Here is a 27,195-nt window from a genome sequence, read left to right on the forward strand (position 1 = left end):
TGCCAGAACTCTCTTCATTAGCTAGACAAATTTTAGCTATTCCAGCAAGTTCAACTAAATCAGAGAGAGTTTTTAGCTCAGGTGGAAATGTCGTCCGATCATCCAGACACAACTTACACCCAGAAAAAGTAGAACAAATCATCTTAATTAGAGAAAACATTGGAAAAGTTTGGCAAAAAAATTCTGAATTAACATTTGAAAAAGTTGTTTACATTTGACAAATGTCATTTGTGTTTATTTGTCAAAACCATGTTTACAACTTTTTTTTTTTTTACTTGGATTTTAATAAATTTGTTTTCAAAAATTGTTAAATTTCTCGTCTCGTCTCGTTCTCGGTCTCATGAGAAGTACTAACTTCTCGTCTCGGTCTTGTCTCGGTTCGAAAAAACCTAGTCTGGCTCACGGGTAAAATCAGGTATTATGCCTGAGAAGTTAAAAATATCTAAAATCCCACCTGTTTTTAAAATTAGTGATGACACAAATATTTCTAATTGTTGATCTATTTAGTGTGTATAATATACACTCTAGCACTAGAATAATAGAAAGAACTTCTAGAATATTCAAGTTGGATTTTTGAAACTTTTAGTGAGTTTAGATTAGGTGGCTATTATTTCTCGTTGCTTTTACATAGCTGAACATTTAATGTCTAAGTCATATATTTAGAGAAGCCAATACCGCTCAAAATTTCAAAAAGAATATAATTGAGCTTTTGCCAATCAAAATTCTTTACTTGAATTTTTCTAACAATACACTTTTATCATCTTTTTAATTATCAAAGGTTACTGATGATAAGATTTTTTCTTCTTCAGGTTTTTCGGTCTTGTAACTACTATATATGATAAAATGTGTTTGTATTTAGTATTTTGAAATAATTTATATAAAGGAAATCACCATTAATTTTATAAGGTTACTAGGTTTTTTTATTTATCTATGTTTGTCAGTAACCTTATAAAATTAATAGTGATTCTCGTATAATAAATATAAACAGTAAAAACTGTTTACTTTGTGTTTACTGTTTATATTTATTATACGAGATGCCCATGTATTCAAAGAGTCTAGCTTATCATTTTTGGACTTTGGTAGGTTGAGTCAAAGTTGTTCACAGTAGGTTAAAATGTGTATAATTTTCGACTAGAAAATGCGTTCCGCAACATGAAGTTTTGACAAATATTGAATTTTTCGTAGTAATCTTAATTTGCCACAAGCTTTAATTAGTTAAAATAACTTCTCATGTTTAGTGTTTTAGTGTAGGGTGCTGCAGCCGTGTTCACTTCTCTCTGTTAAGCTTAAGAGAGCTTTTGTCTGAAATTTCATTAAAGTAAGTCAAAAAATAAGAAAAACTTTATTTAATTTTCGTTAAATAAAACTTATTCTAAAGTATACTTTTGAAGAATTTTTTTAGTAACAAAAAATGTTCCTACTGTTATCGATCTATTCGATAATATCCTTATCGATCGCGTAAAACAAAAATGCGTTGGGTGAAATTTTGCGTTAAGACAATTTTTGTTTAGCGATAAACTTTCCAGAAGTTTCTCAACATCACATAAATTTGGCGCAGGAGTCTAAAGAACTTATCCTGTCTTATCTTTCCAATATTGTTTATACACATTTGTACATTAAAATATTAGAAAAAATAACACTGTTATTAAAATGAGTGAAACTAGACAACAAAATGGAAATGTATTTAAAGATAGAGAAAAACCGACACAAGTTCGATCTAGTAATATCACAGCAGCCAAAGGTTAGGTCGGAATTTCACTCAATGATTACCATATTACCATAAAAAAAATGAATTTTTTCATTAAAAATGCTTATATGAGACCAAGTTAGAGCGAAAAACTTGGTTCTATTTTCCTATAATGTAAGGAAAAAATAATGTAAATCATTGAGAAATGTGCTCATGTATTATTACGCATCAACTACGCTGTTACTTATTCTTACCTAGAGTTCATTTTTAACTTATTTCTATTTTAGTCATAACAATGGAGATCTTTTAAAAATATTTCGGTTTAGTTCAGTTTAAAATTTAACTTGTATTTATAGCTATATTGTCAATAAAAGAATGCCTCTAGAAAATATTATTAGTAATCACAATGGCGTATATTTAATGTATTTTTAGTACAATTAAAAAATGGCTAACAAAATAATTAAAAATGTCACACAAAAAAAGTACTACGAAGTTGGGAAAATTTAGTCAGCTATCAGAAAGTATTATAGCTAATAACTGCTTTAAGAATAATAATTTCAAATGATACATGTTTATTATGTTAGGCTTTTTTTTTTTAGTTTTTTTGGAAATATAAGGTCTGCATTTCAGCAAAAAAAAGTAGCATGAAATTTCACACACACACACACACATATATATATATATATATATATATATATATATATATATATATATATATATATATATATATATATATATATATAAATCTAAAAATGTGCGGTATAATTTTTCAAAAAAAGAAGGAAAAAAACAAAGTTATGAAAGAAAAGATTACTGCCCCATGCCAAACTCTTAATCAATGTAGCAGCACTCCTACCAGCAGCAGGCTATAAAAAAGTTGATTTATGTACTGAAGCCCTGGCAGCTACCTTGTTTTGTATGACATCATCAGTGTGTCTAATGCTGCATTTATGTATGTATGTATATATATATATATATATATATATATATATATATATATATATATATATATATATATATATATATATAATATAAATATTGAAACCTTTCCTGATAACTCTGCTAGTATAGTTTACTTAGTGATATTTTTTTATACACATAGGTACACAATATTGTCATTATTGTCGAATAAAGTATGCTCACTCTAGCATCCATATCCCTATTGTATGCAATTTAATTATCGTATTGTCTATTAATGTAAATTTTGTGTATTTTGAATACATACAATGAGTGATTAAAAATAGACTAACTTGTGCGCAAAAATTAGTCTATTTTTAATTATTCATTGTATGTATTCAAAATCTCTCATCTTAATTGTCAGTTAATTTATGTACACAAAATCTTATCTATTGTCAGTTAATGTATTAACTTCTAATAAAATAAAATAAAAAAATTCACAAGACTAAAACCATGAATGTATAGAAAATGCAAGGGGATAAATTTCTTTCAGACAAAATTAAATAACTATTTCTTTAAAGTATATGACTTATTCTCTCTGTAATTGCACCAAAACAAGTTATGTAATAATTGCGTAATTGCATAAATTTTCACTTTACAAGAAATTATTGCTTTTTATGTTGTTGTTTTTTTTAAGTACTAATTTTATTCTAATACAAATATAATTTTTTAATTTTTGTAAAAATATTCTGAACGATAATGTCAAAAATGGTTTAAAGTAAACAATATATAGAATATATTTTATTCTATATGTTGTTAATTTGTATGTGTTCCTATATCCATTTTAGGTGTTGCAGATGCAATAAGAACAAGTCTTGGTCCTAAAGGAATGGATAAAATGGTAGGGTTATAATTTTTAATAAATTTTTTCAAACCTTTTTTTTTAAAGAACAGATACACTGTTTCAATTGTACCTGAATTTAAAGCATTTGTTTGCTGTCAATTTTTATTCTTTAATCAAGAAATTTTCTCATTGACAAACCCTGTTCATCATTAAAAGTTTATTAAAAAATTTTTTTTTTTTATTCAGTTGGTATTAAAATGGCAATATCTCAAACCATTAAGCATTTTTGCAATAGCCTAAAAGTTTGAATAAAATTTGATTATCAGTTAGAAATTAAAAGAAAATTGGGTGACTTGATGTGAAATTAATCATGTAATATATATTTTTAATTGAGGCTTTAATAAAGTGATAGATAGGGAGACTAAAGCTTGTTGGCAGCGGCGGACAAGTTGGTAAAATTTAAAGGTTTTTAATAAAAAGTCTTAAAGGTTTGTTCCCTGTAGTTTAAAAGAAATTCACAACTGCACATTAAAGTTAATGCAACTGATAAGCTTTTTCATAACTTAAAAGCAACTTTTGGACCATTTCTTTCTTTTTACATTACTAAGAAAATATGTCCTTTTACAAAAGATATTTAAAGAGATTCCTATTGCAAATGATTTACGCTTTCTTGTCTTTGTTTTTTAAAGTTCTGTATTTTTGATGTTAATTTGGGATTAGTCGAGCTACTATTTGTAAGCATCCATAAAATTTTTTCCTCTTCCAAGAATAAGGGAGAACTCTTGCTAATAATTTTTCCAAGTAATTGTTTGACTCCAACACCTGAGACCAGGACTGGAAGTTGGTCTACATGTTTATGTGTCAACAAATCTTGCCATAAGCTTGTCATCCCAGTACACTGTTAAAGGTAGAATGACTGAAAACTTTAATTGCAGACTGCTTGATCTAGCAGCCAGATGATTTGCTCTGGCACCCTGTATAAAATTTTGCCTAATATTTAAACTGTTCACATTTGACTGAAACTGGAAGCTACTTTACTGAGAATGAAGGTAGCATTCTGCAGGCCTTGTTTTAAATAAAAACAGCTTAGCGTATTAGCTTGTCGCAATTTTGATGTCATAAAATTATCTTCATTTCTTTTATTTATTTATGGACATTAACTTTTTTGCAATATAATTAATTACTGCTAAAAAAATAAATTTATTAAGAAAAACAAAATCTTGAAGTTATTTTGTTTCAATTTTTTGTTTTGTTTTTTATAAATAGTTATTGTTTTTTAAATAAATAAATTAAATATTGCATTTTTATTATCGTTTAACATACATTAATTTTTTTATTTTCTTTAAGTTTGTATAAATGAATTAAAATATGTTAGCTTTATTTTTTCATTATTTTTTAAAATTGCGACTTGGCAAATAATAATAATTTTTTTCTTTTAAAAAGTTGAACAAAAATAAATAAAAATTACAAAAAGTATTATTATTATTGTTTTTTGCATTTTTAAAAATAAAATCAATCATTATGACAAAACAAACAAACAAAAAATTAGAATATCAAAAATAGCATAAATATAAAATAAAATTTAGTGTGTTCTATTTTTTAGCTAATTTTTAAAAAAAAAAAAAAAAATTCAGTAGTTATTTTTGTTATGAGAAATAGTCTAAATATTCTTGTGCTTGCAAGATGATAAAGTTTTTTTACTAAATTTCTTATTATTTCTTTTTTTACGTGTCATAACATCCTTTTTTTTTCTTTTGCTGAACATTTTTAATGGAAAAGGTTAATAAAAATAAATTTTTCTTTGGATATTAGCGCTATTTACATCTGTAAATATCACTATTATCAAATGTAATTTTCATTCAAACTTTACATAATCGTTATTCAAACTTCACAAGTGATTTTTATAAAGTTTATAACTTCTTTTATCTTTCCGCTTAAACAATATTTTCAGACTTGTTTGAATATTAAAAAATAATAAAAAATAGGTCGACTGAAATGGCTTAGCGCATATATAAATAGTGCACCATTTTGTGCTTTAAAACAAGGCCTGATTCTATGATATCTTGGTTCTGTTCAATGTTGATGTTAAACTAAAATTGATACCATCCTTTTGACCAATTCATTTTTTAAGACGCTTCATCTGATTTCAAGACATCTTTTTTGCTTTGTGACAACTTCTAACTTTTATTTTGGTCCTATATTTTTCTCCTTTCAATTTAATATATATTTTGCATATTATATTGCATATAGCAGATTTCACCAAATATACCCAATCGGGTACATTCATCATTCAAATATGATTTATAATAAAGTGTTTACATTCATGTATCCAGAAGTTATTTGGGGACACTGTTTTTAAAAAAAAGTTTCTCTAATGTCCACAAAAAGTTGTACTGGTGCAGCCATACATGAATCCCATGGACATCCTTAGGACCTTTTTACATAGTTGCCGTATTAACAACTTATGCTAACCTAAATTTAACACAGGAGTATGTTATATATACTTTTATCCTATATTTGTTACAGATCCCTTTACTTTCCATAATGCAAAAAACTTATGCAAAAATTATATCTATATTTAAGAACTGGAGTTTAGGTGCAAATTTGAGTGCCCAAATCTGTATTCTGTTGTCAAAATCGGCCTGGGTAAGTAAATCCAAAAATGCATGCCGTAAAATCTTGATTATAATACGCACTCGTGTATAATACGCATGCTTGATTTTGCGCAAAATTTCTACGAAAAATTAAAATTCGACTATAATACGCACCTATTTCTTATCAATATTTTATTTAAAAATCGTTAAAATAATTTTAATCCAATAAGTTTTTTAAGATTCCAAATAATTATTTGAAATCAGAAAAATTACTCAGCAAACCAAAACTTAACGCAGAAATTAATTATTCATTATAAAAATGAGCCTTATAAAATATCAAATATTATTTTACGTGATACTGTCCCCATTTTATAATTTAAGCTAGTGTTTTTGTGAAAAAATATTAAAAATTATTGCTTTTTTATCCCAGCTTTTAAGTTTACGTAAATATTAACCCTTTAAAAGAATGAGAAAAATGATTTTGATGCACAACTCTGTCATATTCTCGCCTCCATAATAATTGTAAATATTTTCGTTAAAATTTTTATATTGCACTTTTTTCTCATTTACGAAGTTTCATAAAAAAAGTTTTGGATGACTGAGTAATTATTTGGATTTTTGGTAAAATTTAAGGTAGCTTATTATAATAATATTATAATAATAAAGTGCGTATTATAATATTTCTTTAAACATGCAGGTGAATTGCAGAGTAAAGATATGAGCAGCTCTGCTATACGTTTGTGCAGTGTTTAAAAACAACTATTTTTTTTATCTCGAGTATAATACGCACCCACATTTTTTCGGAATAAAATGTGAAAAAAAAGTGCGTATTATAATCAAGATTTTACGGTACACTAGTTTTCTGAACAAATTTTTGTCAAAAAACTTGTTTTTAATTTTTAGTTTTAACTTAGAAGTTTAATTAAGAGTTAAATTTGTAAAAAAATGAACGTGATTGCATTATATTAAATTAAATCCTTTTTATCTTTATTTAAATTTGTATAATGTCCAAATTTTTTAGTTGTCATGTGTTATGCATATTGCTTTTTTAAGTTTGTTTTTTGCACTTTTTTGATGCTTAGGTTGTAATTTTTGTGTATTTTGCACAGAACATATGGCAGCCATTACACCAAAATTAATCGCAAGAGTCATTTCAAATTTTCTTATACAAAAAGAGTCAGCACTTTTTGTATAAGAAAATATGAAATAAAGTGTATGGAAATATCAAACTTATGTAAACTTCTATTTATGTAATGTTAAAACATATATCAAGTTTTATAGTTTTACTTTTACTTGAAAATTGCATTGCGGCAACATCTCCTTAATTTTGATTTATAGCATTTATTTATCATTTTATAAAGTCTTTCATTTATTAAATAGTGTTTAAGCATTCATTGAACAATACGCTTTAGTGGCCAAAGAGTTGCAGAGTTCTGAAGTAAAATGCCATGGTTCGAATTCTTGTGCTTCCACATTTTTTTTTTAATCTTTTTTGATTTTGTATCATAATAAAATATTTCTAAAGTTATATATTTTTATTTTTATAAAGTTTTACTTTTATTCAATAATTGCCTTGACAAGCATTATAGCATTTATTTGCCATTTTATAAAGTTATTTTGTCTTTTATTTATTAAATAATATTTAAAGACTAGTGTTCTAAGTGGCTGAAGTGGCTACTTGCTGTGATTCCGAACTACAACGCAAGGGTTTAAATCCTGTCAGTTAAAGGGTTTTTTTAAATAATCTTTCCAAATTTTCTGAAATACAAAATAAAACATTTTTAAAGTTCTATTGATGTTATTTACATAACATATAGAAAGATATTATGTACTATAACAAACAAAAGAGAGAGTCTTTAGAAAAGCTTAAAATTTCAATAAACATCAAAACAGCAGTAGCAATTTTTTGCACATATGTCATACTTAAGTTATTAATGTGCTGAGGTAATTAGTTAAGTCTGCGCGTTAAACACATTAAATACAAACTTTTTTAAAAAAAGATTTTACATACAAGCTATAATTTTCTTAAAAATTAATTAACGGGGTGAGGACCCTAAGAATCACTCTGAGAATCCTGATAAAGTACTATTATTATTAGTTGAAATACTGTTATGTATAAATAACTTTAATACTTAAAATACTGTTATGTATAAATACTGAAATGTAGTTATGCAATTTTCAAAAAATTTGTCATTTTATTATCAGAGAAAAGTTATTAATTCTAATAATATAAAATTATTTTTATAAAATTAATCTATACTTCTTTACATCTGTTTGTTATATTAACATAAAATTAGAAATAAAAAAAATAACAACTATTGAAAATTTAACTTAATAATATAAAAAAAATTTTTTTTTTGCTTAAAACTAATATGTGAATGTAAATGTTTTTTTTTTTTTAATTACAGATAAGAGCTGGTGATGGAAATGTAACTATTACAAATGATGGAGCAACAATTTTAAAACAGATTCAAGTTCTTCATCCAGTTGCTAAAATGGTCAGTGACTCAGTATTGTTATTTTTTTAGTACATGATTTTTTAGTAGTTCTTGATGTAATTTTTAAAGTTATAACATGGTGGCCGCAGCTCCACTAAAATCCTCTAAAGTTGTCTAAAAAGTTAAAAACGTGATCAAATCTCCTCTTTATTCCTTTTTTTTTTTCTTTTCAGGTTCACAAACTTTTTTTTTAATTGTATAAAATAATATTGTTGTTGTTTAGCAGATTTTTATATTAATTACAATAGTTGTATTTTTGAAAATCTTTAATTATTTTTATAAAATATTGTAGAGTTAAGTAAATTTTCAGTGTAGAAAATGGTTTAAATGTAGTTATTTTCAGTTATGTCTACCATAAAGAATTTATTTGTTTTGTTTAAAAAAGTAAAAAAATGCCTAAATATAAAAGTAAATTTCAAGACTTGTGGCTCATTAAAGATGAGTTCAAATGCTGGCTACAAAGAGAAAAAAGGATGAAACAAATGCATTTTGTAAAGTTGTTTTGAAGTCCTTCAGCATTGCAAACAGCGGAATATAAAATATAAAACAGCATGCTAAAAGGAAGAAACATGTGGCAAGATGCCCATCTGATAGCAGTTAGACAAATTTTTTTAAATAGCTATCTGAAGTAACTAATCCACCTGAACAGAAAACAACTCAATAAAAAACAATCGAATTTGATTGAGATGATGTCAAGAGATCAGACATTAAATGCAGAGGTGTTTTGGTCACAAGAAGTTTTCAAATGTAAATATTCGTACCGTTCTTCAGAGTTAAAAAGTAAACTGTTCTGTTCCATGTTTCCAGACAGTAAAAATGCTGAAAGTTTCATGTGAGGAAAAGCAAAATGTAGTTACATTTTATGTCGTGGTGTTGCCCCTTTTGTCAAAGAGACGATGTTAAATGAATTAAACTAAGTCCCTTATTACACCAACTTATTTGATGAATCTTATAACAAAATATTTAAAAAAAGTCAAATGGATCTACATGTTTGTTTTTGGGATGACAGACAAGGAAGTAAAAACATCTTATTGGAGTTTTTAGGTAAAACATCAGCCGTTGATGTGTTTTTTTTAAATACAATAATTGTTTAGGTCCTTCAAGTTTTGTCTGATGGTCCTAATGTAAATTTACCATTTTTAAATCTGGTAAATGAAAGCAGAAAAAAAGGTTTACTTGATCCTTTAATTAATATTGGGACATTTAGTCTCCATACGCTTCATTGTTTCCAAACTGGAGAATAGACTGGAACATTCAGAAGTTACTTATTTCTATGTATAAAATATTGGGTGAGTCTCCTTCCCGCAGAGCTGACTATGAATGTCTAACAGCTGATACTTTTTCAGATTATTCTCTTAAGTTCTGCGCACACCGATGGATTGAAAGTAGTAATGTTTCCAAATGTCCCCAAATGATTTGGCCTAAGATAATTGAAATTGTAAAGTTTTGAAAAAGCTTACCAAAATCGAAGCAACCTGGAAATGGAAAGACTGGACAAAACATCAGTTTCAATTGTCTTGATAAAGCTGTGGAAGATCCCACTATTTTGCTAAAACTTAGATTTTTTGAGGAAATTGCAGCATCATTAAATGAGTTCTTAATCACTCTTCAAACTGACAATCCAATGGTTCCGTTTCTTACCAAGTCATTAGACAATGTCATTCGTTATTTATGCAGCCGCTTTTTGAAGAAAGATATTTTAGAAAAAGCAAACTCTGTATATAAGCTGCTCTAAATAAACGTTAAGTAAATCAAGTGTTATTGGAGTCAGTTGATCTTGGTTTTGCTTTAAAACATAATATCAAAGTTTTAACAAAAAAAAAGGGAGGTTGAGCAATAATCAGTTATGCAATCTTCAGTCAGGTGCTATACAGTTCTTGTCTAGTTTATGTATGCATTTTACAGAAAAAAGTATATTAAAAAATAATCTTGTTCGAAGTAATTCTTGTTGTCTCCTAAAGTTATGTTGGAACCAGCTGAGTTGTCAACAACTTTATTAGAAAAAATGCATGAAATTTTTGTTGGTATAAAAAAACTGACATCTGAAACTGCGAAGAAAGCCAAACAAGAGTATTCAAAATTTTCATCAAATGTTGTTAAGGCAAATACAGAACTATTTAGAGAATTTAAAGAATCTAAAGATCGATTGGACTCATTTCTTTGAAAGCACATTGGTTCAGATCCCAACTATAAATCTCTTTGGTCTGCTTCCCAATTAGTTTTAGTTTTGTTTCACGTTCAGGCTACTGTTGAGCAAGGATTTTATGAAAACAAAATGCTTCTTGTTGAAAATCTTGGCATGTAAAGTCTTTTATCAGCGATTAATTTGCGATTATATGAAACAAAAAAACTTTGAACCACACAGCTTTCCAATTTCAAAAATATCAACTATCACTTGTTCATAAATCTAAAATGAAGTTGAGCAAGGAGAAGAATGAAAATAAGAATAAGATTGCTTTTGAAATTCAAGAAATAAATAATAAAGTTGCCTCTTTAGAGAAAACAATTATTGAGCTTAATTAAGATGCTGATAACTTTGCATTCAAGGTAGAAAAAAAGAATGATTTAACAATCTTATCCAAATGTAATGCCTTGAAAAGGGCTGCAATTGATAAAGAGAGTATTCTTAGCGAATCGAAATGCAAAAAAGTAAAGTTGGTAGAACTTAAAGAATGCGTTCATTAATCACAAATTTATGAGTTGTTTTTTTCAAGTCATTTAATAAAGTTCATGATTTTTTGGTTGAGTATAACTTTAAAATACCCTGGTCACTCCTGGTCTGCAAAACAAACAAAAAAGGCATTGGATTGTGAAGAATTGCTTTAGCAAATCCATGTCATTTAACATGAAAAATTATTGAAACATGTTTGAACCACACAAGTGTGGAAACACAGTCGTTAAACCCATAATAGTAAAAAAAAATCATCTATTTTTTTTCAAAATTTGGTAAAAAAAATCCTCCAAATGAGATGCAAAATACCCTCTAATATCCCCTTTTTTTTATAAAATTTTTTTGTAGCCACCCTGTATAAAATACATTGTATTTTACACAAAGATACTTGTGAGGTGCATGTTTGGATCCTTGACTACTCGGACAAGTTTAAATAAGTTTAATTTAAAAAGCAGTTTAAAAAATCAAAATTTATTATAGGTCAAGTAAAAGATTTGTGATGTTCAATCCTTAAAATTAGGGTTTGCATTGCCAACCTTATGCTGGGTTTCCATATGTCCATCTTAATTAGGAAAGCATAGTGCTTTTATGCTTTCTAGAATTCTAATATTTTATTTTTAGGAGGTCATTATTTGTACGCTTGTACAAATAATGTTCTCATTACATTGTATCATTGGGATTCTTCCTCTTGGTGCTCTTTTTTTTTAATTTTAATGTTTTTTCATTAGTTATGATAAAAAAATATGTTCGCATTATATTGTAGTTTATATATAGCCAATATTGCAAATCAATATTTCCTATATATATATATATATATATATATATATATATATATATATATATATATATATATATATATATATATATATATATATATATATATATATATATGTATATATATATGTATGTATGTATATATATGTATTTATATATATATAAATATATATATATATATATATATATATATATATATATATATATCAGGCCTTGTTACGAGATTTCGCTGCATAGCGAAAACGCGTAACGCATTTCTAAGTAACTCAACTCATCAAATATATTTTGCATCGTTAGAAGTTATATTGCGTCACTCACGTCTTTTCAAGTACCGCATTGTAATTAAAGTTATTTTGTTAACGTGTTAAAAATCATACAAACAGTTTGTTTTTTTCTCACTATAACCAAAGTCACAAATAAAATCTAAGTTCTTATTTAAAAAATCATTTTTCTTATTTTTTTCAAATATGAACTAAATTTTATTTTGAAAAAAATATTTTTTCATGAAACGTAAAATAATGTTTGTTTATTTTCTTATGATTTTACAGTTGGTTTTTTGTTATTTTATTAACTGTTAATAAATTTTTTCTTATTTAATTTGTGAACTCATTTTAATAATGCTTATTTTAATAATTTTTTAATAATAACATTTTTTATTAATAATAATAATAACAATTTTAATAATTTTAATAATAACATTTTTAATAATTTTAATAATAACATTTTAATAATTCTTATTTAATTTGTGAACTCATTTTAATAATGTTTTTAAACAAGAAAGAGTTTTTTGTTGTTGTTTATCAGTTACCGATAACATATTCGTGATCATAATTTATTTTCATAAATTAAACGAACGTCATTAAAACTTACGTTATTGAATTAACAATAAACAAAATATCTTATTAATAAAATATTTACATCAAAATAAATCGTGCATTTTTTAAACTACTATGACTAAAAATAAATTTTATATTTAAAAGAAATTTATATTTTTAATTCCTTAAGATAAAACTTAAAACACTTAATTTTTTTTTAACTAATTTTTAACAACAACAAAAAAATTATTTAACAAACTGTTTCTTTAACAAAAAATCTATTAGTTTACAATTGCGGTTAAATGCTTTTACTTACGACTTTATTTCTTCTGAATAAACGTCACTTTAACGACAATCAAAAGATAATTTAAATATTCTAAAAGATATAAGTTTTTGCGTAGCGCAAAACTGCTGAGCGCGTAGGCAAATCGTCTTTTCGCAAGCAAAATGCGAGCTGCGTAACGCTTCTTAACAAGGCCTGATATATATATATCAAAATGTGGAGATTTTATATTGATACAACGTTGTTAGCAACATTTAGCCAACCTCGAGATACCAATAATGCACTAATGTTTCTTACTACTAAGGATTTTAATCACAACTTTTCCTATTATTTCTTGTAGTCTGAACACTGTTTAATAACAATATTGTGACATAATAAACTTATATAACAATAATTTGCATTATTAAATACTGTAACTGGTTGTAAAGACTAAAAAGTAGAAAATAAGATATAGCAAAAATATTTGCTAAAAAGTATAATTTTTTTTGAACTTAAAAGCGGAAAATAAACTATTTAATTTAAATTTAATAGTTTAGTAAACTAAAGATTGTTTCAAAATGAATCTTGTGGGCTCAGAGAGTGTTGGCTTTTTATCTAGACAAGAATAAATGGTAGTATCGTCAGCAAATAATGTCACCTGAGATGTGAGAATTTCTGGAAAATCATTAATATAAATTACAAAAAGTATAGGGTCAAGGATAGAACTTTGAAAAAGAGTGCTGTTCTTTGAGGATGACTTTTATACTATGGTTGGTAACGAAGGATTCAATAATCTTTAAGATATTACCTGAAACATCATAATTAGAGAGCTTATGGAGAAAACCAGCATGTCAAACTTAACATAGGCTTTAGAAATGTTGAGAGTGATAGCCTTAACCTCTCCACATCTATCTAATGCACGATAAAATGTATCAGTTATTATAGTTAATAAATCAGCAATAGAATGAGATGATCGAAAACCACATAGATGATCGGAAAGTAAGTTATTAGATTCAAGATTAAGTGTTTGTTAATCAAAGACTCAAAAACCTTGCTTATGATAGGAAGAAGACTAATGGGACTGTAGTTAGATGAGTCAAATTGCTCTCCAGAGTTTTTGAAAATAGGGATAACATATGCTGTTTTCCAGCATAGTATAGACAACAGCTTCGGAAAACACTTCTGCAAGACTACAACAGGTATTTTGTCCGGACCACAAGCTGTAGAAGATTCTAAGCAGGAAATCACTTAGGATACACATACTGGTGTGGTATGAATGTCAAGCAATGGATCAACCTGTTTGTCGGCTATATCAAGTAGGATGTGATTAATGGAATCAAGAGATGAGATCGATGAAAAGCAAACAATTCAACTTTGTCTTTAGGTGAGGTAACAAAATCTGAACCTTACAAGAAAGCATTAAATAAAACCTTTTACAATGGTTTGTAGCAATATAAAACTGGTGTCTGTTTTCTGGAGAAAAATAGGCAATAGATAATGAAGTAATGGTTATGATTAGAAATTGCACCAGCTTAATGAGAATAAAAAAACTATGGAGAAAAACATTTAATATTTTTTTGATGATAATGAAAAACTATTTAATATTTTAACATCAAATTTAATAGATGAAATAAATTGCTTCTTTAGAATATCTGAAATTCCCTCTTAAAGTCATCTTTTCATGACCCAAGGAGCATTTGGTCAAAAAAAAATGTCTTGAATTTTTTAAATGTTCATAAGATGACTTTTTCTGACCAAACACTCACTGAAAAACAAAGGAAATAATTTATTTTTACATTTCAAAAATAGATCCTGAAAAATGTCAATCATTAATTAACATTTTTAAGTTTAATATCACATTATCTGTTCTGATGTTTTTAACTAGTAATTCAAACATGTAATTTTAGGATGTATTCGCTTATCCATGAATGGTATTTTCAAAATATTGAAAATAATTTTCTGATTAAATCTTAGAAGATTTTGTTTAGAGATGCGACAGTATTTAGAAATGCACTTATTAGAGTAGCCAACAGTTGAGTCAGAAAGCAAGTTTGTTGACCAGATTGTCAATATAACTTAACCTGTTGAAAAATAAACTATTGAAAGTGTATATTATTCTGTTTTCTGAAAAATGTCGTTTTTGTATGAGAAAGATGGTTTAATGAAATATATATAATTATATAGACAAATAAGTTTTTCATTCTTTGCGTCTTTTTAATTTTCAAACTTTGATTTTAACTTTTGAAAAAATTTTGTGTCGACCTGATGCCAACCAAAACAGTATATATATATATATATATATATATATATATATATATATATATATATATATATATATATATATATATATATATATATATATATATATATATATATATATATATATATATATATATATATATATATATATATATATATATATATATATATATATATATATATATTAAATACATAAGTAATGTATAAGTTTATTTGGGTAATATATATTTAAAAAAAGTATAAAATTAACTTATTCATAATAATTTAATGATACAGGTAATAATTTGATTAAAATGTTTTTGAAATCACCTTTTTATTTAACTAGTTATATATGAAGTAAAACTTGTAGTTTTATAAAATGTTCTCTAATAAATATAATTTATCTATGAAATAGATTATTGTTTTAACTGATGATTTTTTTTCCCCTAGCTAGTTGAACTTTCCAAAGCTCAAGATGTAGAAGCTGGTGATGGAACAACCTCTGTAGTGGTGATTGCTGGAAGTCTTCTTTCTGCAGCACAGAAACTTCTGGATAAAGGTATACATCCAACTATTATTTCAGAGTCCTTCCAACGTGCGTCATTAAAAGCTTGTGAAATAGTAACTTCGATGTCTATGCCTGTTGATCTCTCTGACAGAGATACTTTATTAAAAAGTGCTACAACATCCCTAAGTTCAAAAGTAATTATTTTTCAAATTGTTATCTATTACACATCTTTTATTTAATTTAAGTTCATAAGCTATTTATCAATTTTTATTATATTGTGTTTTAACTGTTTTATTTCATTTGCTTATTTTTTTTAGGTTGTGTCACAATACTCTGGTTTGCTTGCTCCGATATGTGTTGATTCAGTTCTCAAGTTGGTTGATCCTGCAAAAGACTTCAATGTTGATTTAAGAGATATTAAACTTGTCACTAAACTAGGGTTGGTATTCTTTGAATGCATGCAATATATGTTATATTTAAAAATAACATTTTTTCAGTCAGAAATATAGGTTAAGTTAAACAACATTTAAATTTTATACAAATTTTAAACAAAAACTTTTAATAAAAATTTTTTGTCATATCTTGAAATCTGCATACAGAAAAATTCTACTGTAGGATGGCTTAGGATTACAATAATTGTAGATAATAATTATGGAATAATTATAAAATAAATGTTAAAATAAAAAAGTTGAATTTTATTTTATCAGAGGTACAGTCGAAGATACAGAACTTGTTGATGGACTAGTACTTGACCATAGGATTTCTCACTTTGCTGAGGGTGTCGCTCGTGTCGAAAAAGCCAGAATAGGACTGCTTCAATTTTGTATTTCTCCACCAAAAACAGACATGGAAAATAATGTGATAGTTAGCGATTATACACAAATGGATAGAGTATTGCGTGAAGAAAGGGTGTATATTTTAGAAATTTGCAAAGCAATTAAAAAAGCTGGCATTAATGTTGTCTTCTTGCAAAAATCAATTTTAAGGTTTGCCAGTAATTTTCTTTGTCAAAATATAAATTAAAATAGCAAGTTGAAATAAATGTAGTAATGACTTAATTAAATTTGTTATTATAAATTGTAAATCCTTCAGGGATGCAATAAATGATATGGGTCTTCATTTTCTGGGGAAAATGAAAATAATGGTTGTCCGAGACATTGAAAGGGATGAAGTAGAGTTTATTTGCAAGGTTATTGTCTATTTAAATGTTTTGTTTTTTAGTTATTTTTTCGAACCAAAATAAATCCCAAAAATTATTAAGTTATAAAATAATTAATCATCTTTATAGACTCTAGGGTGTCGTCCCATAGCTAGTGTTGACCACTTAAATCCTGATATGCTTGCTAGTGCTGACTTAGTTGAAGAATATTCAACTGGTGCTGCTAAAGTTGTTAAGGTAACTTTTTTTTTTTTTTTTTTACTATTAAACTTTAAAAAAATTTTAGATTTATATTTTTAGAGCTGTATTTATTTGCCAAAAATAATTATATTTTCATAATTTTACTGATTTAAGGTTACAGGAATCGCTAATCCAGGTAAAACTGTGAGCATTCTTGTACGCGGTTCCAATAAACTTGTGATAGATGAAGCAGAGAGATCCATCCATGATGCTTTATGTGTTATTCGATGCTTGGTGAAAAAGCGGTATGAAATGCTTTGTTGATGTTTTTTCTTTTTTGAGGGATGGGGGAGCAAAGAGAGTAAGATAATGGAATAAAAACCATAACAATTTAGTGTCAATTATTTTAATAATTTTTTATAAACTTTTTTATAAGTCTGTCAAAAATTTATTTAGTCAAGTGTTTAGTGAGTGTGTTAAAGATACCATTTTAGCTAACAACTTATAAGCTACATTTTTTCCAAAGCTCTAAAGGGATCCCCTAGTGCTGGGACAAGCTGTGTTCATATTAAAGAAAATGTTTTAAAAAAACGCTTAAGCTAAATTTTTTTGATTAAAACTAAGTAATTGAATGCACACCATTAATTTTAAAATTAACATTTTAGTCGAAGCTCACGATCTCCATTTTTTTTTTTTTTTTTTTTTTTTGGTTCTTGGAGTATATGTTTCACAAGTATATGATCAATTAATCCAGAAATGTTATGGCAGTACACTACTACACACTGAGCTTTACTTGTTTGGTTTTCAACATTTGGTACATAAAAAAGCATATTTGTTAGGCTTATAAAAGAATTTCAAATGTTTATCATGCTCACTAAGTTTCTCTGTAAGACAAGATTCTATTGACTTTCTTTCCTTCCAGGTCCTAAAAAAAGTTGCTGATATAGGTTTGATTTAGAGAAAGGCCTAGTGTAGATTTAAGCCTCTTATTTCATCAGAAGACACTGGGTGTTGAGAAGGAAACTGAGCTTTTGTGTGATTTTGAGATTTGATATTTATTGTAACTGTTAAATTTTTCTCTCTAATTGCTAATTCGTCAGTGAATGAATCACCTGTAGTTTTAACTTTTTGTTTTATTATGTCTCTGCCGCGTGAGGAAACTGAATCAGAGGTTTACTTAGATTTTCTCTTGCATTTTGAACAGTGCCAGGTTTTAAATGAGAGATTCCTCTGCCTATTGGTTGCACACACTTCTGGCATACTATGACAGGACCCCGAGATGGAAAAAAATCTTGTGCTACTGGAAATCTTCCTAAGCGGAATGAAGATGCCCTAGATAATTTATTACCTTTGCTAATTGGATCATAGTGTGCTATTTCACAAATAATAAACTGCCACATTTGGTTTGACCTTGTTGGTATTGTAATTATTACTTTTGAATAATCAAAAAGTCCATTGAGATGTTTTTTCTCTCCTTTTGATTTTTAAAAGTACACCTGCCACAGATACCTGAAAATAAGTGATGGTCTTCTGGATCATAATTCTCAATGAAATATTTCCTAATTCGTGTTAGTGTGGAATCAGTATTACATTTAGACATGCTCTTTTTGGAAGCAGACCAAACACACTTTATCCTGATTCTCATTATGAGAAAAAGCTTTGTTTGACATTTTGAAAATCAAATTGTTGTCCATAGTATTTTGGCAGAAAAAATAAGTTTCTAAAATAATAGTTGTTTACTGTCATTGGTTATCATCAAAGGTATCTACAAAATATAGTTTTAATAACTAATATATATGTATTTGTATAAGAAGTTATTTTTTTTAGAGTTACAGTTAGAGGGTCTGTTAGATTAGGGTTAATGAATTCTGACTCAAATTTTTAAGGTTAATTAATGATACAGTATATATAACTTTTTTTTAAATACACATAGCTTCCTTAACCCTAAAAGGAATCTGTGTGCTATTTAAAGGAATATGTTTTATAAATAGATGTTCTTTTTTTTTTTTCCTAAAATTTTAAAATCATTTGTTAAATTGATGCTTAAATCCTCTAATATACAGTTTATTATTAAATAAAAACATTAAATTAAGTACAAAAAAATAATAATCCTTAAGGGCTTTAACTTTTTTATTTAAAAAAAAACTATAGATATTCGCTATAGACTTTTTTCTTGTAGTTTTAATGTTATTTGCTTAGTAAAAACTATTATTTAATATTGAATTTATAATATATTTTTAGTTTAAACTTTAAATAATGTGATTCAAGCAAATATTTACTACTAAACTTTTACTGATACAAATATTAAAAATTCGGTGTCGTTTTTAATAGAAAAACTGAGAGGTTTTGTGTTTAGAAATCAAATTGGCTATTTTTAAACATGTACAAAAAGTTGCATAAATCCCAATTTTTGTTACCCTTTTTTTTTCCCAATACCAATACTACTAATACTAAAAAAGATTGATACTACATATCAATACTATATACCAATACAAAAAAAATTGATGTTTTTTACTTGCAGTGTATTTCAAAAATGAAATACAATGCAAGTAAAAATCAATCAAAAAGTTAAATAAACTATTTTCATGTTATAGTTAATAAACATTACCATTTTGGCATGAGCTATTGTTAATCAATTTCTTTATGAAGTGTACATATTTACCCTTATGCTAAAGAATTTATTTTTTTTTTACTTTTAAAAATGTTTCTTTTATGCAATGGAATTGTTGTTTTGTGAAAATTTTTTAACAATTCACACGTTTTTTGAATGACTAACCATTTGTTTGCATCGAGTTTTTTGTTTACTTAGCATTTTTAAACATTCATTCTAAAATAAGATAAGTATTATTCCAGAATGTTGAAACATTCATTCATCCTAACATAGGTACTATTCCAGAATGTTGGAACATTTTAAACAAGTATAGGTATGTTGTTTTTTTGGAGAAAACGGTTTGATGCACCACTATGGCATAGTACTCCATGTTTTTCATTCAAAAATATAATCATTTATTAGAAATTGCATCTTGTGTAAAAAGCAGGCCATATTTTTATTTCTTTTTCATTAGTATTTACTTTCTCTAACAACATTAGCAGCATTAATTAATGAATTATTTAACATAACATTTTTAAGTCAGCAATTATCTCTTCAATCAGTTAAGTGATGTTTGTCTTACAGGAAACAAAGATACTTTAACTGCAATAGCTTTTTGATTAAAATGTTTTTATCTAAATGCTGACCTGTCTTGTTCATAAAATCTTTATTTGAAGTGTTTGTCCACTGGTTGGTATTCAATGTTAACGATCAACACTAATAAGCTGAAATGAAAAATATTGAAAATTAGACAATCAACTTATTTTCCGGATTAATAGGTTAGCTTTTGTAGTTTTCACCTAGTTTTTGTATTCATAATACTTTACACATTATACTTTTTGTGTTTACTCAAGATATTAGGAGGATTGTATTGTTGTAGAGCCTAATAATCCACAAAAAAAATGCTAATTTAAAAAAAAAAAGTTTTTTAAATCTTTTAGTAAAATACAATTTTATATTTTGCCTTTAACTCCTCATATAACCTTTTAACTCCTCTATATAGCTTTTAACTCCTCCATATAGCCTTTTTAGCATATATAAGATTTAATGGTTATGATAAAACATACTTTTTGCATTATAAGGCATTATGGCTTATGATGTCTCTGGAGATTTGGAGATGGAGTTTTTTATCTTGCTGCTGTTTTAAAAGTATTAAAAAGTTAATGATATCACTCTAGAGTTTATGACATCACTGTAGAGTTTTGCAAAAATGAAAAATGTAATTAAAATAATATTAAGCTTTTCTTTAAAAACATCTTTTATTAATAAAAATACATAGTATTTTGTTTTCACCAGCAATCAGCAAATCGAATGTATTATTTTTTCACTAGATCCCAAAAATAAAATAGGTTTTTGATTTTATTAGAGCTACTTGTTTTTAACAAATGTCAGGACAATTTTACAATTTATGTCTTCCTTTTATTACATTTGTATTTTGCTCTTATATTACATTTACAGTTTAGGGTTTACTAGTAGGTAGGGTTCTCTATAGTCAATATAAGTCATTTCACATTTCTTGGAAGTTTTGTTTTAAGTTACTAAGGGCTCACAAAAATCACTTCATACCAAATTTAAAAAGGTCTAGCCAGAGATCTTAAATGAGGGAAATATGCTTGTATCTATCTCTGATTGGAACACTCTAGCTTCTGGCTCAATTTTCAAGCAAAGGCAAAGAAGCCCTAACCTACTTGAATTGTGCGCTTCATAACAACATCTTTGCTAGAGATAATTACAGCCAATTAGTCAACCTAAGTATATTCTTCCTTGGCGGAGTTATTAAGAACTTTAGATTCTTGCAGCCTGGTGCAATTCATGAGGTTCATGGCTGATGCAATATATTGTAACAATTCCGATGACCAAAGTTACACAAAAGATATGAACAGTGGACAAGGAGGAACAGTTTAACAATGCCAGCTTTTTTGTAATTGATACATATATCTCATGGTTCTTAAAAATTAGAATAGAAGACTCTGCTTCAACATGCTACTTGTTGGCATTAAAGTGACTTCTTTGGCTCTAATAAGCTAAAGAAATCATTTAGGAAGTATAAAGATCTTGAAATGCTCTAATAAAAAGCTTAAAATGTCATATAGCATTTAGATAAAGTTGTTTTTGGGTTAGCAGAAAGAGATTTGCCTGATAACAATAAGGAAGAAATGATAAAAAATTTGCTCATTAATGTTAAGAGATATTCACTTTTGTTTTACCTACAAAAGCTCTTAATTTGGTCAATAACCTGATACTTCCTTACCTTATTGCTCCGGAAAGCTGAATCCTTTTTCATAGTTGATATTTCTAACAAAGATGTTAATCAATGGTTCAAGGGAAATTCTAATTGCTGGGATGATTTGGAGAACTTTTTTATGAACTGAAAATTTGTTCAGCTCATAAAAAACATGCAAGTAACAAATGACTGTGCCTAGAGAAATATTTGCTTCATTCAAGATTTCTTTTGGTCTTCAAAGTAAATTTGAAGACCAAATGCAAAATGTGATACTTGTAGCAAGAGAGGAGAGAAAGATGCCTGGTAATGTTACCAAAAAAAACTGTAGTTGTAATGAAAAAATCTTGGGAAAAAAAAATCTGAAATAAATCAACAAAAAAAGTGCAAAATAAGAATTGGAGGAGCTGATATTGTGTAACTCTGCAATAATGATTTGTAATTGTTATTATTTAAATAAAATCATTTTTTAGCAAATCAAAACCTTTTCTTTTTTTTTTCCAGAGTTTAGGTTTTCAATATTTTTTGCTTTTAATATAGAGTTTATTTAAAAATATTCTCCATAAATAATTTTCTCCATAAAAAACTGAAAAAATCGAATTCAACATAATCCTGTTACATGTGACCTTATGAGCTGAAACTTTAAGCATGATCTATTTGATGTAAATGGAAATAATTGCAAAGTATAGTGTCCCTGGGTTTTGACTTTTGTTACAATATGTCACAGGCTGTTGTACATTTTACATGTACAATGTTAAATGTACAACAAATTATAATAAAATGTACAATGTATATTTTATAGAATTTTAGATGTAGACCAATGCCCTCCTTATTGCACAGTTTGAAAATTATAGTTAAGGTTTTTAAAGTGTTTATATTCTGTATTTTATTCATTTTTGTTTAAAAAATGTAATCATTGTTTTAATTTTGTCTGGTCTATTTACCAATTTTTTAACGTTTTTCTCTTATTGAAATAATGTATTTATTAAAAATTTATTTCAATAAACAACAGTATTAATGATGGACAATATTATGAATTAATTTTTATTATAAAATATTGAAAACTAGGTTATTTTAATCTAACTTCAATCTAATTCCGATATGGATAAAAATTTATTAACAGTTTTATTTTTTAACTAAATTTTTTAAATAAAATATCAATTTAAAAAAAATTTTATTTTAGCAAATTGTAATTGAAATTTTTTTAAAAACAATTTTTTTTTTTACCTAACTGATTTAAAACAGAAAACTAAAATTCTAAACTAAAATATGATTCAATACAGCAATACTTATTTTTATTGACATCAAATATAAACTTATTATTTAGATCGGATTTTTTTAGAAGAAAAAATGAACTAGCTGAAAATTATTTTTGCAAAAAACAGTTTGATGTTAGAAGTGATTAATTTTCTTGTTAATATTTAAATTAACAATTTTTTTAGGCAACTTGGAAACTAAACTTGAAACTAATTTTTAACTCTAAATTATTTTTAAGGTTTAAAATCTAAACAGAACTTGTCAAGGAAAACCTTTAAGTGGTAGATTTACCAGGAAAGTTAAAGAATAAAAATTATGACTAATGCTTATAAGTGTTATAATATATAAAAATTAAAATTATATATTAATTTTAATATATAAAAATTATTAGAATAATTATCTAAAACTGTGACCTTGAAACAAAGTTTCCAAATATAAATTTTGGTAGTAAATAACAGTATCAAAAACAGCCAAACTGAAAAAAATTTTGATACTATTCTGAAATCCAAATTTCGATATTATTCCGTATAGGCATTATTGACATTATTCCTTCTATATAAATTTCTTTTTTTTCTTTCTTTTTTTTTTTCGAATTGATTCCTTAAAATTAATTTTCAATATTAATCCCAAAAAACATTTCGATATTAATTTTTCGAGCAATTTTTTTTCGGTACTGTTCTGCTTTCCCATAAACTTTATTTTGTTTTTTATTTATTTATTAGAGCATTGTTGGCTGGAGGAGGTGCCCCTGAAATAGAATGTAGTGTAAAGCTTTTAAGTTATGCAAAAACATTAGTTGGAGAAGATGCCATTTGCTTCAGAGCCTTTGCTGAAGCACTTGAGATAATTCCTTATACTCTTGCTGAAAATGCTGGTTTGACACCAATATCTGTTGTGACGGACCTTCGTAATAGACATAACAATGGCGAAGTTAATTCCGGGATCAATGTTCGAAAAGTAAGATGAATCTTTATAAATATATATATTGTTTTTGTTATATAGCACTAAGTTATTTTTCAATTAATGTAGGGATGTGTAACAAACATGGTAGAAGAGAATGTTCTTCAACCACTTCTTATAACTCTTTGTGCAATTTCATTGGCTGCTGAGACTGTAAGGAGCATCCTCAAGATAGATGATATTGTAAGTGTTTTTTTTATAATAAAATAAATGACATAATAAAGTAAATTATAATAAAGTTTAGACTTTTGAACCAATCGTATTAATTGTTATTTAAAAATAAATTTCTTAACAGTCTATAATCTGATTTTTTTGAATCCTGTTAGCTATATTGTACTGATTTTTTTTTTTTATCATAGTTATGGATTTGAATAAATAGTTATGGATTTTTAACATAGTTATGGATTTGAATAAACTTTGAAACAAGGCCTAAAACATTCTATAATTTTTTTATAATGATTGTATGATATGTCTCTTTATATATTTTATTCTAAACACGTTAAAACCAATTAAAATCATTCAAGTTACAAATCTTGCAAACCCATTAGTTAAGACATTGCAAACTTTTGAGTTCATTTTAGTATACACTACTATGATCGTTTTCGTTTGAGCATCGTTGCAACCCAAAATTATCTGCATAGAACATGGTAAACCAAGATAAGCAACCACTTTAAAAAGTTCTCTTATTAAAATAAGCACCAGAACAAATATCATCCTGAACACTTAGATCAGTTAGAGAAACCTTTGAATATTACTTCAGTGTAACAAAAAAAAATGTTGTTAATTTTAATTTCTTGAAATGCTAGAAAGAATTTTTTTTTTTTTTTAATTTATTTGTACACCCAGATCAAGGGTGTTACAAGTCAAAAAGTGTCAAACTGAGAAAATCAGGGTTGAAGTTTTAAGTTTTTAACATTTTTTCCGACTAAAAGTGCCATTTGTATCTGTAATTTTGTAAACATTCGTTTTAAACTTGTGGTATTTTGTCACCATGTACAACACAAAATACTATCAAATGACGTTCATAGCTCAATATCCATAAATTTTGACTTGTGTCACCCTTGATCTGGGTGTAGGATTTGTAATTTATATTAATATATCAAAGCAAGTACAAGTTTTTAAGATTCTTGTTTAAATAAACTGACATTATAATTTTGACACAATAACAATTCAACTAAGTTGCTTTATTTTAATATTAAGTAACAGAAAGGATAAATAGAGCCACTAAGTGTCATATATCATTAGAAAACTAATTTATTATTAAACTCAAAAACTAAAAAGGTTTTCAAGTATTAGTCATTTAAAAAATTACTTAAGACGTAATGCGAATAGCCATCAAAACAAGTGACTATATGTTTCAAAAACCACTGTAGTAACAAAAAAGTTGATAATTTATTTAATTATAAATTAATTTTATATTTTTAATGTTCAATTTTTAAACATACAACAAAGTAAATTTTACCGATTTTAAGCATGAATACGTGATTTATCCATTTACGTATTCATGCTTAAAATAGTGGGGAGAGAGTTATATAACAGAATATGAAAATTCTTTGAAAAGTTTAATAAAGAACTCAAATTTTTTTTTTCTTTTAGACATTCATTCGTTGATTGTTTTTGGATATGCTTTCATCGAAATCGTAAGCTTGCCAGTATATGCTAGTACAATTATATTGCAAGAAACTTTAAATGGATCGGATCCGAATACTCTCTAATTGTACCATACATCAGACCGAATTCTTAAACGCTTTTGTATTGACAATCATTGTTAGATAAAATTCTTTTTGCAATTTAATAAGTTGAGTTATTAAATCTTTATCAGCGGGTGCGGGTTTAGTACTCGTTTCGCGGTCTATCATTGCGACAGGTATTAGTATCCGTTTTAATGGTTCTACGTTAAATGTGGAGCAACTGTCTATCAGCGGACCGTGTGTATACTTGTAAGTATCCTGTTAAAAGTGGAACAAGGTTGTATGCGTAGTAGTATTGGTTGTATGCGAACATTTGATAATTAGAAATGGAACATATTCTATTTATTTACAAGATTACATACCTTAGTAATATTTTAAAATTTTTACCGAAATTCAGTTTTAAATTTTATTTTAATCTAACAATCTTATTACAAGATTTTCCAATATATAATTTTTTTCCTTAAAACCAAGTTTACATTTAAAGCATGCTAAGATATTTTAATAACGCCGCACAGGGTGATTAGCAACCTAGAAAAGTCAGGAAAATTAACTCAGGGAAAAAACGTGAAATGTTAAAGAAAAAATGTTAATAAGTCAGGAAATAAATTGAGTTTTGCAAAAGTCATGGAATTTTAATGGTTTCAGTTACAAAATATATACAGTCGTGTGACAATTTATTATGGCCACTATGAATTTTGATCATTTTGAAGTTTAATCTCATTTTTTTCATATGAAGAGTAAAAATTCATTATTGAAAGTTAATCTTTTGTTTAAAATAACGTTTTAGCTCCTAAAGTCAGTGCTTTTTTTATGCTACTGGCAACACAGTCACTTTTGACAGCCATTTTGTATGATGTCATCTTAATTATAATTTTTTTGCTGTACACTTGATAGGTTTTATTACTAGTGTTTTGAATTCGTTTACTAGGTTTCCGTCAAAATATTTATTAAAATCAGTAAAAATATTGTTTTCTTGAATATTTCTTTTTATTTTAAAGTAAAAATAATTGTATTTGATTTGATATTTTTAAATTTATGAGTACCAAAGCAAATTCTTAACTGCAGTAGTGAAATGTGATATCTTATTTTAGTTATGGGGAAAAACAAGGACTTGTTACAACAAAAAATTGCTGAAATCAGGGCACTTTTAATAAATACTAATCTTTCTCAACTAGAAATTGCCAGAAAATGTAATATTTCGCAGGTTTCTGTACAAAAATTGGCTAATATGGAGAACTTGATGCCAAAGAGGGTTGGTAAATGTGGAAAGAAGAGAATCCTAACACCACGCGGGAAAAGAATACTCACCAAGATCGTTCAAGAAAATAGACAGGCCACCAACAATGAAA

The 27,195-nt window shown here is 26.6% G+C and overlaps 1 protein-coding gene across 1 annotated transcript; it reads left to right on the forward strand.

Annotated features, from left to right (window-relative positions):
* Positions 1–1,446: 1,446 nt before the first annotated feature.
* On the forward strand, positions 1,447–25,953 carry LOC100213484 (T-complex protein 1 subunit delta). The gene is made up of 12 exons (XM_065805716.1): positions 1,447–1,741; positions 3,433–3,485; positions 8,431–8,520; positions 15,731–15,982; positions 16,106–16,227; positions 16,496–16,774; positions 16,881–16,977; positions 17,077–17,184; positions 17,302–17,432; positions 23,918–24,152; positions 24,225–24,338; positions 25,752–25,953. The coding sequence occupies exons 1-12, from the start codon at positions 1,651–1,653 to the stop codon at positions 25,764–25,766; spliced, it is 1,587 nt and encodes a 528-aa protein (XP_065661788.1). The 5' UTR covers positions 1,447–1,650; the 3' UTR covers positions 25,767–25,953.
* Positions 25,954–27,195: the final 1,242 nt, after the last annotated feature.

The sequence above is a fragment of the Hydra vulgaris genome, chromosome 09 (assembly GCF_038396675.1).
Source record: "Hydra vulgaris chromosome 09, alternate assembly HydraT2T_AEP".
Lineage (NCBI taxonomy): Eukaryota > Metazoa > Cnidaria > Hydrozoa > Anthoathecata > Hydridae > Hydra > Hydra vulgaris.